The sequence below is a fragment of the Lolium perenne genome, chromosome 6 (genome assembly GCF_019359855.2).
Source record: "Lolium perenne isolate Kyuss_39 chromosome 6, Kyuss_2.0, whole genome shotgun sequence".
Lineage (NCBI taxonomy): Eukaryota > Viridiplantae > Streptophyta > Magnoliopsida > Poales > Poaceae > Lolium > Lolium perenne.
The window spans coordinates 34,041,773-34,054,563 of NC_067249.2; the positions used below are offsets into that span (position 1 = coordinate 34,041,773).

A 12,791-nucleotide genomic window follows, 5' to 3' on the forward strand; every position below is an offset into this window, starting at 1 on the left:
TGCTGACAGTTTCTGAACCATGTGCGCCAGTGAAGGATAGTCTGCTTGGGAGGCCATGTCCTTGATTTCCGAGGCCAGGCCCACCACTGCCAACTCGACTGCTTCCTTTTCAGTCACACGAGCCGAATAACATCGGTTCCTCAGATTTCTGAAGCGCTGGATGTACTCTGCCATAGTTTCTCCACGCTTCTGACGTATCTGTGCTAGATCGGCAAGGCCAGACTCGGAAGCTTCTGAGTGAAACTGCATGTGGAACTGTTCTTCCAACTGCTTCCAAGTCCGGATCGAGTCCGGTGGCAACGAAGTGTACCACCCGAAAGCCGATCCCGTGAGGGACTGTGCGAAGAACCTCACGCGTAGTGGATCCGACGCTGAGGCCGTTCCTAGCTGTGCCAAATATCGGCTCACATGCTCGATGGAGCTGGAACCATCCGATCCACTGAACTTGGAGAAGTCAGGGAGCCGATACTTGGGTGGTAGCGGGACCAACTCGTATTCATCGGGGTACGGCTTGGAATAGCCGATTGTCCTCCTTTTCGGCACCATGCCGAACTGGTCCCTCAGGATCGTGCTGATCTGATCCACGGTGCTGGCTGCAGGAGTCGAACTACGAAGATTCGCCGGGGTGGCGTGCTTAGCCAGCCATGCTTGCTTTTCCAGCTACGAGCCAACTGCAGGAGTCGCGCTCACGGAGGTTCGTCGGGGTGGCATATTTAGTTAGCCACGTCTGCTTCTCAAGATCTGTTGCTGACGTTCCTCCTGCTTTCCCAGAAGTCCCTGATGTCGCGGCCTGGTTTGTGAGCGCCCAGTTACCGCAGTCTGGCACGTATGTGCACATGTACCCGTGAGGGATCTCCTTAGGCGCCTCATGCAAGAACTGGCAGTCACTAGGGTCACCACCGATCTTGTAGATGATGAATGCCGGTGAATTCGGCACTTCTGGTGCTGCCAACGCAAATGGTAGCGGTGGACGAGACTGGAGTGGCATCTCTCCTTGGTGTGTCCCGAGAGCTGGTCCTGACGGAGAGTACTGGTGCCTCATGATCTCCTGGATCACCCGGAGAGCGACACGCTCCAAAGTGTTCACCAGGTTCTCAGAGTGGCGGTGTAGCGAGTGAGCCACCAAGTAGTTGATCTCCTGACGTAGGGACCTGGTGCGTTCTTCTGACGGGGCAGAGAGGTCTATCCCATCGAGTGCACCATCAGGCGTGAACCCCTTCCACCTGATGCCATGTGAACGGGTTCTGTGAAAAGAGCCGATGAGGTCGGCTTCGAGGATCGCTTTGACCTCGTCATACTTCTTCTTGAGCTCGTCGGTCAGATCCTCGTACGTGACTGGAGTGCCGTCCGCCATCTCAGATGTAGATGGCGATGTGGTTGATGACGAAGCTTGTCCCACCGGGCGTGCCAGAATGTGTTGCGGTCAAAACCCACCGGCGAGCAGCGACGGGCAACACAGTAGAGCCGGGAACAACTTAGGGCTGCGGCTGGCCCTGGTCCCTCCGAGCGACGGCCCGCAAAGCCTCTGGTACACACGTCCGATGCTGATGCAAGGGCGTGCCACCTGACCTATACCTGGTCAGGAAGGTGATGGAGATGCCTCGCTTAGTTTCCTGCATGGCATACACGTAAACATTAAATACGAGCCTCGATCGGCTCTCAGGTTATCCTGTGAATCGGCTCAAGGAGCCGATCCACCCATGATTCGTACGAGGTGCACGAATATATGGTGGTCCTGCTTGATCAAAATAAAGCTAAAGCGATCTACGACGATTTAGGGTTTTCACCGCATAATCGGATCATCCTACTCACGATTGGGCCTCGCGGCCACGCACGGTGAACGTAAGCCGATCCTAGACAAGGCCTAAAAACCAACACGAGGTTGATCCCCGGAACATCCTGTCTAGTACTAGCAAACGACACCCTGCGTGCCGCTGGATCCTCCAACCCTTTGTAAGGCCTAACTATTGCAGATATTAAACTAATCCTTGAAGAACAAGGAGCAAGATGCGATCTAGGCAGCATGATGCTTACCGGTAGAAACCCTCGAGACGAAGGAGTTGGCGATGCGCCGAGATTGATTTGTGGTTGAACGTTGGTTGTTGTTTATTTCATAAACCCTAGATACATATTTATAGTCCAGGGGACTTTCTAACGTGGGAATAATCCCAACCGTGCACGAGGCAAACTCTAACTAACCGACACGTAATCTACTATGTTACAGATACAAGGGCAAACTAGCCCAAACTTTGCATAACAGGCCGATTCACGTAATTCTTCCATGTATATTCTTTAAATCCATCTTGATCGCGGCCCACCTCTGACTCGGTCAAATTCTGGTGATAACAAGGTTATATATATATCTATCATATTTTATGATTCACCTATCACAAATATGCCCTCTAGCAATTTATTGCATATCAATTCCTCAAAGAGCTCTTGTGTGCAATATTGATGAATTTGTGAAATAAATCCGTATTTGTGATACTTGTTGCCTTTCTCAAAACACTCCAACTAGCTCTACATCCCTTATTGTTAGTTGTAATGTTTTTGAGATCTAACTTGGTTGAAGTTCATTCATATACCATAAGTGAAAATTGGAGCCATAGGCTATATATGCTTCTTAAGCAAACATCCTTTGGTATATTTTATGACTTCATCTTGGATATCTTGTCTTATCTATTTTGTTAACCTCTTGTGTGTGCATGTTTCTTTATGGATCACTTTGTCCACTTTAGAAACTCATATACATAAGAGCGTTAATCCATCATCTTGATATCCTTGTTCTTTGCCGACCATCTTTTACCCCTTTTATTTTTAGTGGGTTGGTAAAGAAAATTTATGAGTGCTTGGTTTATTTATTTTCTTCATGCACTCATATCTCGTAATTGTTGGACTAAAGTTGTTCTTGATAAGCATACTCTCTTTATCTTAGTTGTGTTCTAAATGATATATAGGGAGTGGGGATTCCATGTTTGTGCATATTGTATTCAAATGCAAACATTATAAATTGTGCACGAACCTTGGGGAGCTTTCTTATTTTTAGAAGCACTATATCTCTCTTATCATGATATCTTTGTTTGTCCAATTGGATCTTTGATTGCTTGCTTTATTTGTTGAAGCTCACTTCACCATGTTATCTTTATGCAATCTTTGATCCTCAATATAGTTTGACTTCCTTCAAGTATTCATCATTGGATATGTGCACTTGATTCCACTCAAATTATGAGAAGTGCACACTTTGGGGAGGAACTCACATTATATTGGCCTTCTAAAATTTTCACCCATTTTGACAATCGATGCCAATGGGGGAGAAGTTTAGAGGGTTTAAGGGAATGGTTTTATACTTAAGTTTGGTTTGTGCTTAAGTGTTATGCCTCTCATGCATTCCATATTTATATGTCTTGCATGGTTGTATATATATAGTGGAAACTATCCCAAAGGTTAATCTTGACAATGTATGCAATGAATTCATGTTCATCACACGTGCATACATTGTGGGGGAGTTTTCTCTATATATATTGGTTCTACTCACATCCATTGCATTTGTTGTAGTTGTGTGAGTAGAGCCGGTTTTGATATGGGCTAGTAGCTTTGTGTTACTTGACCATATCAAATACAACCTCTTGTATACAACTTATTCTCGGATAAGTTGCGTACTTGTCACTAATATTCATTATATAAACCCTCTTATTGTGGTTGTCATCAATTACCAAAATGGGGGAGATTGTAAGGGTACATTGCCCCTATGTGTGGTTTTGGTAATTAATGACAACCCCTATGGACTAATGTTTTTCATTGAGTTTATATGAAGGAATATTCCATAGGTGCTACTTGTACTCCATGTGTTGGATTCAAGTATGGATGCCATGAAGATAAAGGTATACCTTGTGTATTGGCATCAAGATCATCGGTATGAAGATATATATGTGATATGATCAAGAAGAAGAAATGAAGATGGAGTTCTTATGTGGAACTCAATATTAGCCATGCTCTATCTTATGTGAGTATGAGAAGATACAAGGTTGAGTTGGGCAAGTTCAAGATGAGCATCTCAAGTGAATCACATGCTTGAAGCTTGCCGTCCATTTGGTGATAATGGACTAGTGAAGATGTGCATCAATGGAGCTTTCCCATCATAGTGTATGGGGAGCATTTGTGAGTCTTCACGAAGCAACATTGGTCAAGTGAGGCATTCCGGCTTGAGTGAAGCTTGAAGAGTTATCATCAAGATCAAGCGGGGTGCGCAAGGCAAAGGTATGGCCTTGCTAGGTTTTCCTTTTACCGGTCTCAAGGTGGATGTTGGGAGACCAGATTATAGGATAGATAGCCGCACTATTAAGAGGGGCTTTCGGTTGAGTAACTTGATCACATCGTCTTAGAGAGCTCAATCCTTTGCATACTTTGCATATCCTTATTGCTTCTTGGTGTTTCTCTATGTGAGGTTCTTGAGCTTGTTGCTAGCTTTACAACAAGCCCAAGTTCATCGAAAACGGAGTTCGCATGCATCTTCTATTGCGTTTTCGAGGTTGGGTGATTTTACCAGTTATTCATGATATAAGGTTCTACACTTTTATATTCATGATAAAATCCCCTCCTACAGTTTCTTGTGTTTGCACTTTCTATTGGATAGCATTTGTTGTTATCTTTCCAACGAAATTAGTTTCATGTCAATCGGAGTTCGGGAGCAATAGTTATTAAAGAAAAAGGAAAAGGAGAAAATATAAAAAGAAAAAAAGAAAAGAAAAAGGGGAAGGCTGCCGGTTGGGCGCCCGGCCTGCCGGGCCGCACGCCGGCCCACCCGGTCCGCACCGGGCGCCAACCGGACCGGGCGCCATCCGGCCCACGCGCCGGCCTGGCCCAGCAGCCTCCCCGGCCCGACCGGGATCTGACCGGGCCGCCTCTCCGTCCGAGGCCCACGCGGCTGCGCCCGACGCGCCCCGCGCGCCCACAGGCATTCTGCCGCTCGGTGGCCTCTTCCGCCTCGCCGGTCGGTGGGCCGGTCCGGACGGACAGGCCACCGGCCTCTCCGGCCCAGGCTCGGTCGGCGGCCTCTTGGCCGGCTTTGGGCACTTTTAGCCCGTTTTTTATGCGATTTTCACCCGGTTTTCTCCCCAACGGTTATTTCTTCTTCCCCCACTATAAATACCTTTCTCCTACCTTGAGACAACAACTTCTTCCCCTTTCTCTCACCTCCATTGTTGCATTTGAAGAAGTTGCTCTCTCCCTTGATTCCTCCAACCATTCTTGCTCATACTTGAGGATTTGAGAGAGGAGATCTAGATCTACACTTCCACCAAACCATTTCTTCTCTAAGTGAGGGAATCTCTTGGGATCTAGATCTTGGAGTCTTTGGTTGACTTTCCCCCTTGTTCTTCCTCTCCAATCTCATCCTAGCATTCGTTGCTTTGGTGGGATTTGAGTGTGAAGGACTTGAACACCTCCGGTGTTCTTGCTTTGCATCATTGCATAGTGTTGAGCTCTCCACCACGATTTGTTCGAGTGAGAGACCGTGAGCTTGTTACTCTTGGAGGGTGACCTCCTAGTTGGCTTGGTTGGTGTCCCGGTGATCTCTTCGTGGAAGATTGTGAAGGGGCCCGGGCTTCTCCTTCGTGGAGCTTGTGAAGTGGTTGTGGAGCTTGCCATCTCCGGAGCGGAGGAAAAGCTAACCATAAGGAAAGGGCCATTATCCTTCGTGGGTGTGGTTCGGAGAATAGGGTGAGCCTTCGTGGCGCGGGGAATCCTTCGTGGGACCTCCACTCCTCCAAACGTGACGTACCTTGTTGCAAAGCAAGGGAACACGGGAATACATCCTCGTCTCCGCGTGCCTCGGTTATTTCTATACCCGAGCTCTCTTTCCTTGTGATAGCCATCGTGCTTGAAGTACATATATCTTGCTATCACTTGTGCTACATATATCTTGTGCCTATCTTGCTTAGCTCTAGTTGCTATTGTTACACTTAGTTGAGCTTAGCATATTTAGGGTTTGTGCTTGTAAACTAAACGATAGTTTAATTCCGCATTCTTACAAGACAAATCCGCAAGAGTTTGTAATTGCCTATTCACCCCCCCCCCCCCTCTAGGCGACATCTCGATCTTTCACAAATGTTCGTTGTTATACTATGCGGTTAACAATTCATCAATCACCAAGATAACTGAATTACTAGCCATAACCGAGCAGTTGGCAGATCAGCAGTAATGACTTTGATAAATCTTTTTGCATCCATACATTTTGCAATTTCAGTAGAGGTAACTTAATGAGACACAAACACATGAAATAAATTCAAACTAGAAATCGGGCAGCCATATCAATTTGGTGTATGGTCAAAAGACAAGACAAATTTCAAGTATCAATCTCTTCCAGTTCTAGAGAAGGATCCAGCAAATACTACACAATATATGGGAAAACCCCTGTCTACAACATGAGTTGAAAAATGTACCATCGCAACATCGAGAACATGAATCATCTGAAAAAAAGCATCAATCCAGCTCACGTCTACAACATGAGCAGTCAAATGGATCATCGATGAAATCATGGATATGCTTGTTGTAACCGAAATTTTTACACTCGCTCATGAACTCAAATTCAAGGTCTCTAGAAGCTCTATCTTCCACTTGCAGTAGTATGTGTTGATCAGCCACCCATTCTGTATGGTGGCTCTTAGGGCCTGCAATTTTGATCTCCTTTAGCACTTTTGCATTCAAAATGAAATATTTGGCAAAATCAACATCTTGGTCATTGCCTTCATAATTCTCAAATACAACTCTTTTTAGATGGGTCTCGAGGCTTTCTATTGGACCTAGTGTGTCACACTGAAGCATGTTTTCCATATCCATCGTTGAGTGTTGGCATAACTGGGAAAGAAGAGGTGTATGTTATAGATGTTCTAACTAGACTATATCATTTTCAATCAAATATAGATTTGGACTTACCAAAAACATCATTTTGGCATTAGAAAAGATAAATACTCACATTGACATAGAGCCTTTCCAAGCAGGGGAAGCACCAAAGGACGTCTAGAAGTGCATCCAACTGAGGTTCAAATGAGTTAAGAGCCAAAACTTTCACAGTGCATATCGGGTTTGTCATGCTGATTGGGGTCATTTCCTAGAGAAAATAAATGAAAATAAAATAAAATAATAGCAGTGCATGCAGGTACGGAGAATGCAAGATTCAAAAAGGGCTACCTGGAAGAATAGAGTGGAAATCTCTAGATTGGAGAGAAAGGGTGACAGAAGTCCCAGTATCTTCAGTTTTGGAGCACATATTACCCTAATAGACTCATAACTCATGTCTGGAGGATAAAATGACATAAGCCTTTCAAGGCAGGGGGCATCGTGGATGATCAGTTCTTGTGTGGAAGTCCTACGAGCACGGAAGCCAATACTCCTAAGAGTTAGCGAGCTAATGTGGAGGCGACCAGAAGTAAAAATGTCAAACAACAAAAGGCTTTCTAAGACACGACATCCGGACAAAACACTGTTAAATACATCCTTTGAGATTGAAACATATTCTAGGGTGAGCTGCTTGAGGAGGGGGAAAATCACTGATGTTGTGATATGACTGGGAAAATTGCACCCGCCGATTCTGACCACGACGAGGGTGGGTGCAAATCGTAGCACAGATGCCGGCAAGGGGAAACTCATATCAGGAGGATTCCACCAACGACGCGCGTATTCGATATCGAGCTCTTGGAGTTTATCAAGTGCTCGAGATTGGAACCAGTTATCAATCTCATCGAGCTGGCTATCTACGCTATTGTAATTCACGTATATGCAAGGGAAGTAGAAGCGACGGCAGGGACCTGGGTGGTTAGAGAGGATCTTGGAGACGATGGGGACACGCTTGCGAACATATCCACACAGGGTACCATCAGCCTCGAGGTTGAGAGGCGCGGAGTGCCAGAGGTGGCGCCACCGGCTAGAGAGGGCTTGTGTGCGGGCGCCATACTTGGTGGGGAGGAGGGAGATGATGATGTATAGGATGACATCGGGGAGGTTGCTGATGTGATCCTCTGCCTCCCCAACGCCGTCATTGTTGCCACCGCGTGCCCCTTTCCTTTTTCTATTGCCGGCGGTCTCTTTGGATCTACGCTTCCTTGCAGCCGCCGCCTTCTCCATGGGTGGCGGCTAGATCGACCTAGGGTTTGGGAAGTGGTTGCGAACCGGAGGTAGGGGCTATTTTGGAGGATTTGATCATATGCCCTATATTATGCAAACCATTGATAATATTTTTCGGTTATTTTCAATTGGTCATATTTCCCTATTTGCTTTGCAAACAATTATTACATGCCATTTTAATTATTTCAATTATTTTCCAATAATGGCACACAAAATGACACTCTTGCCCCTTAGCCAAGATCAGTTGATTCTTTTGATATGTGGCAACAAAAAAGACAACAAGTTGTGGTTGGTTGGAGATGAGAGACGAAACCCAACCAATCCATCTGTCAGGAGAAAGAACTGAAGCCTCTGATCTCATCCCTCTATTCCTTCCACGCAAGGCGGCCTCCCTCTAATCCTCAAGGAGCTCCCAGTGCCTCCTGACTGAAGTAATTATTGTTCAACATGCATATGGCTTCGTGTATAGTACTACTAACTGCCATCTCATAAATAAATAAATCACAAAATGGTACTACTCGTTAGAGAAGGAAGGACGCATAACTGTTGCAGCGTGTTATGGCACAGTTTACCTACAGGTCCTTCCCTCTCCCGTATCAAGGCCATATCAACCCCATGTTCTAGCTCGCCAGGCACGGGAACTCAGAAGATTTTGCTTATGTATTACTGTAAGACACAAATAATTTTTTTCTCGAAATGGGGTAGTCCCCGGCTTCTGCATCATGACGATGCACACAGCCATTTATTAGAAGAAGGTTCAAAATAGCATTGTTTACAATTCACGCAACCTCGAAGATCGGTACAATAATCAACCGTCGTCAAAGACCCCAAAAAAACATACTAGGACTACACATCAACATAGCCTTCTAGTATGTCGCCAACCAGTCTGGCACAAGATATCCTGAGCGACCATCAGGAGCCGTGTGCATCCAGAAACCATGGCATCCCGCTGCCCCTCTGGAGAGAGTAGAGCCCACAGCTGGACCCAATGGGAAACCATATGGATAACCTGCAAGAAATGAAAAGAGGTTTTGTTATTAAAAATAATATCATTCCTGACCCTCCAAATAGACCAACATAAAGCAGAAACCCCAATCCGGATAAAATCCTTAGATTGTCTATCTACTCCATTTAACCAATTACCAAACATATTAGTAACATTGGTTGGAGGTGGAAGATCATATGTAAAGTTAACCGTATGCCATAAGAGCTTAGCTAAGGGGCATTCAATAAAAAGATGCTGAATAGTCTCCTGTTCCCCACAGAAAACACATTTGGTACACCCATTCCAATGACGTTTAGCTAAATTGTCCTTAGTTAATAACACCTTATTACTTAAGAACCACATGAAAAAAATTATCTTTAGTGGGATTTTAACCTTCCATAGATATTTTCTGAGGAAAGGGGTATGGTCACACATAAGATCTTCATACATCGATTTCACTGTAAACAATCCATTTGTTGTCAAATTCCAGACAAAACAATCATCCTCTTTACTCAATTGTACCATCATAAGTCTCCGACATAATTGCAACCAGGAATTCCATTTATTACCAGTCAACATACGTCGGAATGTAATATTTATAGGGGATTGGGTTAACACCTGTGCCACTGTAACATTCTTATGATGAATAATATTATAGAGAGACGGATACTGTTGAGCTAGCGGAGTATTTCCTAACCCGTATCTTCCCAGAAGCGGGTATTCAACCCATTACCCACTTTGAAAAAACCCCTAGCAAAAAACTCCTATTTGACCTCCATTAAACCTTTCCAGAAAGCGGAATCAGAGGGTCTCGCTTGAACCTATGATAATGTCTTCTGTCTTAGGTACTTATTATGCAGCAATTCCTGCCACACCCCGTCTTCATTGAGAAGCTTAAAAAGCCATTTACTCAATAAACATCTATTTTTAATTTCGAGGACCTCAATGCCTAAACCCTCTTGATCTTTGGGTCTACAGACAATGTTCCACTTTGTAAGCCGGTATTTTCTTTTGTTTTCGTCGGACTGCCAAAAGAACCTTGATCTATAGAAGTCCAAACGTTTCCTTACCCCAACAGGTATTTGCAGGAAAGACAACATAAACATCGGTAAGCTAGTTAACATTGAATTAATAAGAACTAGCTTATCACCATAGGATAGTAACTTCCCTTTCCAGCATCCTAATTTACTTTCAAACCGTTCTACCAGATACCAATCTGAATTTTTGAGTTTTTTGTAATGAATTGGAATACCCAAGTACCTAAAGGGGAGTTGTCCAGCATCACATCCAAAGATCTGCTTATACTGGTCCTCCTCCTCCTTTGCCTTTCCAAAACAAAAAATCTCACTTTTATGAAAATTAATTTTGAGCCCCGACTCACTGCTAAGATTCTAGTGTTATATTACGTAGCCGCTATCTTAAACTATGCTACAGAAGCAAGGTGACTGATCAGATGGGGTGAGCTATTGAATAAGTACTGAGCTTATGTGTTAGAAATGAACCCTATCTAACTTAAAATGAAAACCATCCAAACATTTCGGAACTGAAACGCATGTAGCTCTGCGCACTATGAGAACTGATGCATCTGGTAATAAGGCATGATGAACCAGATGTATGGTTCTACAATGTAGTTCCACACACCATATTTTTGGCATGACACATCTGGTAAACAGGCATTTTTAACTAACTTCTGGAGAACCCACATCCACAGGAAGAGATTAGCCAGTTCGTCCATATATGATCAAATGCATATCAGCAGAACACCTTGAAGCAAATGTCTCAATATATATGATGTGAAGCCCCCTCTGCCAGTGCAAAAGAAAAGTGATTAGGTACTGTTTCAATTGAGCTGGAAGCCAAGCGTTTGAAGCTTTTCAGCATAAACAACCATTTGTGTACAGTAATCCCTCTTCTATTAAGCAGAGCTCCTACTATTCCCCGTAAAAGAGAAGTATGAACAAGCAAAGGGTGTAAAAGAGTGAACAATGATGGATACATGCAATCAGTGAAATAGCTGATAAGAAAAGACTAATTATGCTGTGTTTGGATGCATAGAAACTGGGCATGGAATTGGAATTTGGGTCGATTCCGCAAATTCTCGCGTTTGGCTTGCGCTCTGAATTCATCTGTGGAAAGCTAACTAAATTCCGAGCCATCCCACCTCGTGAGCAAACAGATTGGAAAAATTTCCGAGCTCTCACCCTCAGAAAGGCTCGGAAACAGCCCGCACCTCCTCCCGTCTCCCTCCCCACCTCCCTCTCGTCTCTCTCCCCGCACCCTCAGGCACGTGCCCCCGCTGCCGCATGTCCCCGCTCCGGTAGCTCCCGCCGCCGGTGCTGTTCCTCCCCTACGCGCCCCTCGTCCGGCCGCTTCTCCTGCGAGCACGTCGCACACGTCCGCACCCCGGTCGGCTCCTCGATGCACAGGGGAGGGCCCTGCTCCGGCTGTGCGCCCAACTGCTCCTCGATGGGCCGGTCCGCGCGCTCACCGGCAGCCCTCGCCGGCAGTTCCCCTCGCCTCAGCTCCCCTCGCCGGCAGCCGATTCGGCCCGCATCTTTGATGCGCCGGCCCGCGCGCTCGCCGGCAGCCCTCACCGCAGCTCCCCTTGCTGGCCCGCGCGCTTGGCGGCAGCCCTCACCAGCAGTTCCCCTCGCCGCATCTCCCCTCGCCGGCATCTCCCCTAACCGCCGCTCGTCTCGCCAGCAGTTCCCCTCGCCAGCAGCTCCATTTGCTGACAGTTAATTTCCAGATCCAGGTGCTGTGGAGAAAAGTCAACATCAAAATGTTTTATGATGTTAAAAATGTCCAAATTCAACAAAATATCAAATTCATAGTTTGCACATCCAAACAGGATTTGGAATTAGTTACACATTTGATTCCAACAGTAAATTCCAAACACATCCAAACAATAGAATTGAATTATAAGTCAATTCATTTCCATCTCAGATTTGGAATCTTAGTCCAATTCAATTCCATACTAACTTTCTATGCATCCAAAGAAAAGCCACCACTTAACATAGTTAAACAATCAACTATCTGCGAATGTTAATTCCTGAAAAAAACTATCTGCAAATGTTATAAGAATCTATTACTTTGTACAGGGCGTTCTGGTTATCATTTACTTTTTGTTACCATTGTTTACTATCAGCCAACCTGTAAATATCCAGTAACCTGTTACCTCCAAAATGTTGGAAACAAAATTTATCTCGCTACAAAAGCATCTACCCAAATTATAGAACTGTGCATGTTGCAGGCATGACAACTGAAAAGAGACTCTAATCGATGAATATTAAATTCCAATCGAAGTGCAAAACCCACAAATGCAGGGCACACTGAGCAAAACACTACATGTTGAGTAAGTGGCAAGTTAGCAACCAACTTCACAACATAACTGCTTTCACTGTGAGTTTGTAAATTCCCTACTACAAAAAATGGGCAAGAAGTAAATCTCTAGAGATTTCCACCCTTATTCAGGGAACACCTTCCAGCAAAACATGGTAAAATAATTCCAAAAATGACTAAGTTTGAACACTAAGTGTCGGTCCTGCTAAAGTGTTGCACTGGAGATGTTCCATTTCAATGAAACAGTCCTTTATGGGACGGACCTTTATGGGACAGAGTGAGTACACAAACTCTCAAAATTTCATAATTCAATAGAGCAACACACTTGATCATGTAAAGAGGA

General features: G+C 44.9%; 1 protein-coding gene across 1 annotated transcript; it reads right to left on the minus strand.

Annotated features, from left to right (window-relative positions):
- Positions 1-6,480: 6,480 nt before the first annotated feature.
- On the minus strand, positions 6,481-8,121 carry LOC127310807 (F-box protein At5g03100-like). The gene is made up of 3 exons (XM_051341444.2): positions 7,492-8,121; positions 6,974-7,108; positions 6,481-6,855 (listed from the first exon to the last, which is right to left on the minus strand). The coding sequence occupies exons 1-3, from the start codon at positions 8,119-8,121 to the stop codon at positions 6,481-6,483; spliced, it is 1,140 nt and encodes a 379-aa protein (XP_051197404.2).
- Between the last annotated feature and the right edge of the window lie 4,670 nt (positions 8,122-12,791).

Coding starts and splice junctions, on each gene's coding strand:
- LOC127310807 (XM_051341444.2), bottom strand. CDS start 8,121: ATGGAGAAGGCGGCGGCTGCAAGGAAGCGTAGATCCAAAGAGACCGCC. Junction 7,109..7,491: donor ATGTTTCAATCTCAAAGGAT/GTATTTAACAGT, acceptor TATTTTCTCTAG/GAAATGACCCCAATCAGCAT. Junction 6,856..6,973: donor TGGAAAGGCTCTATGTCAAT/GTGAGTATTTAT, acceptor CTTCTTTCCCAG/TTATGCCAACACTCAACGAT.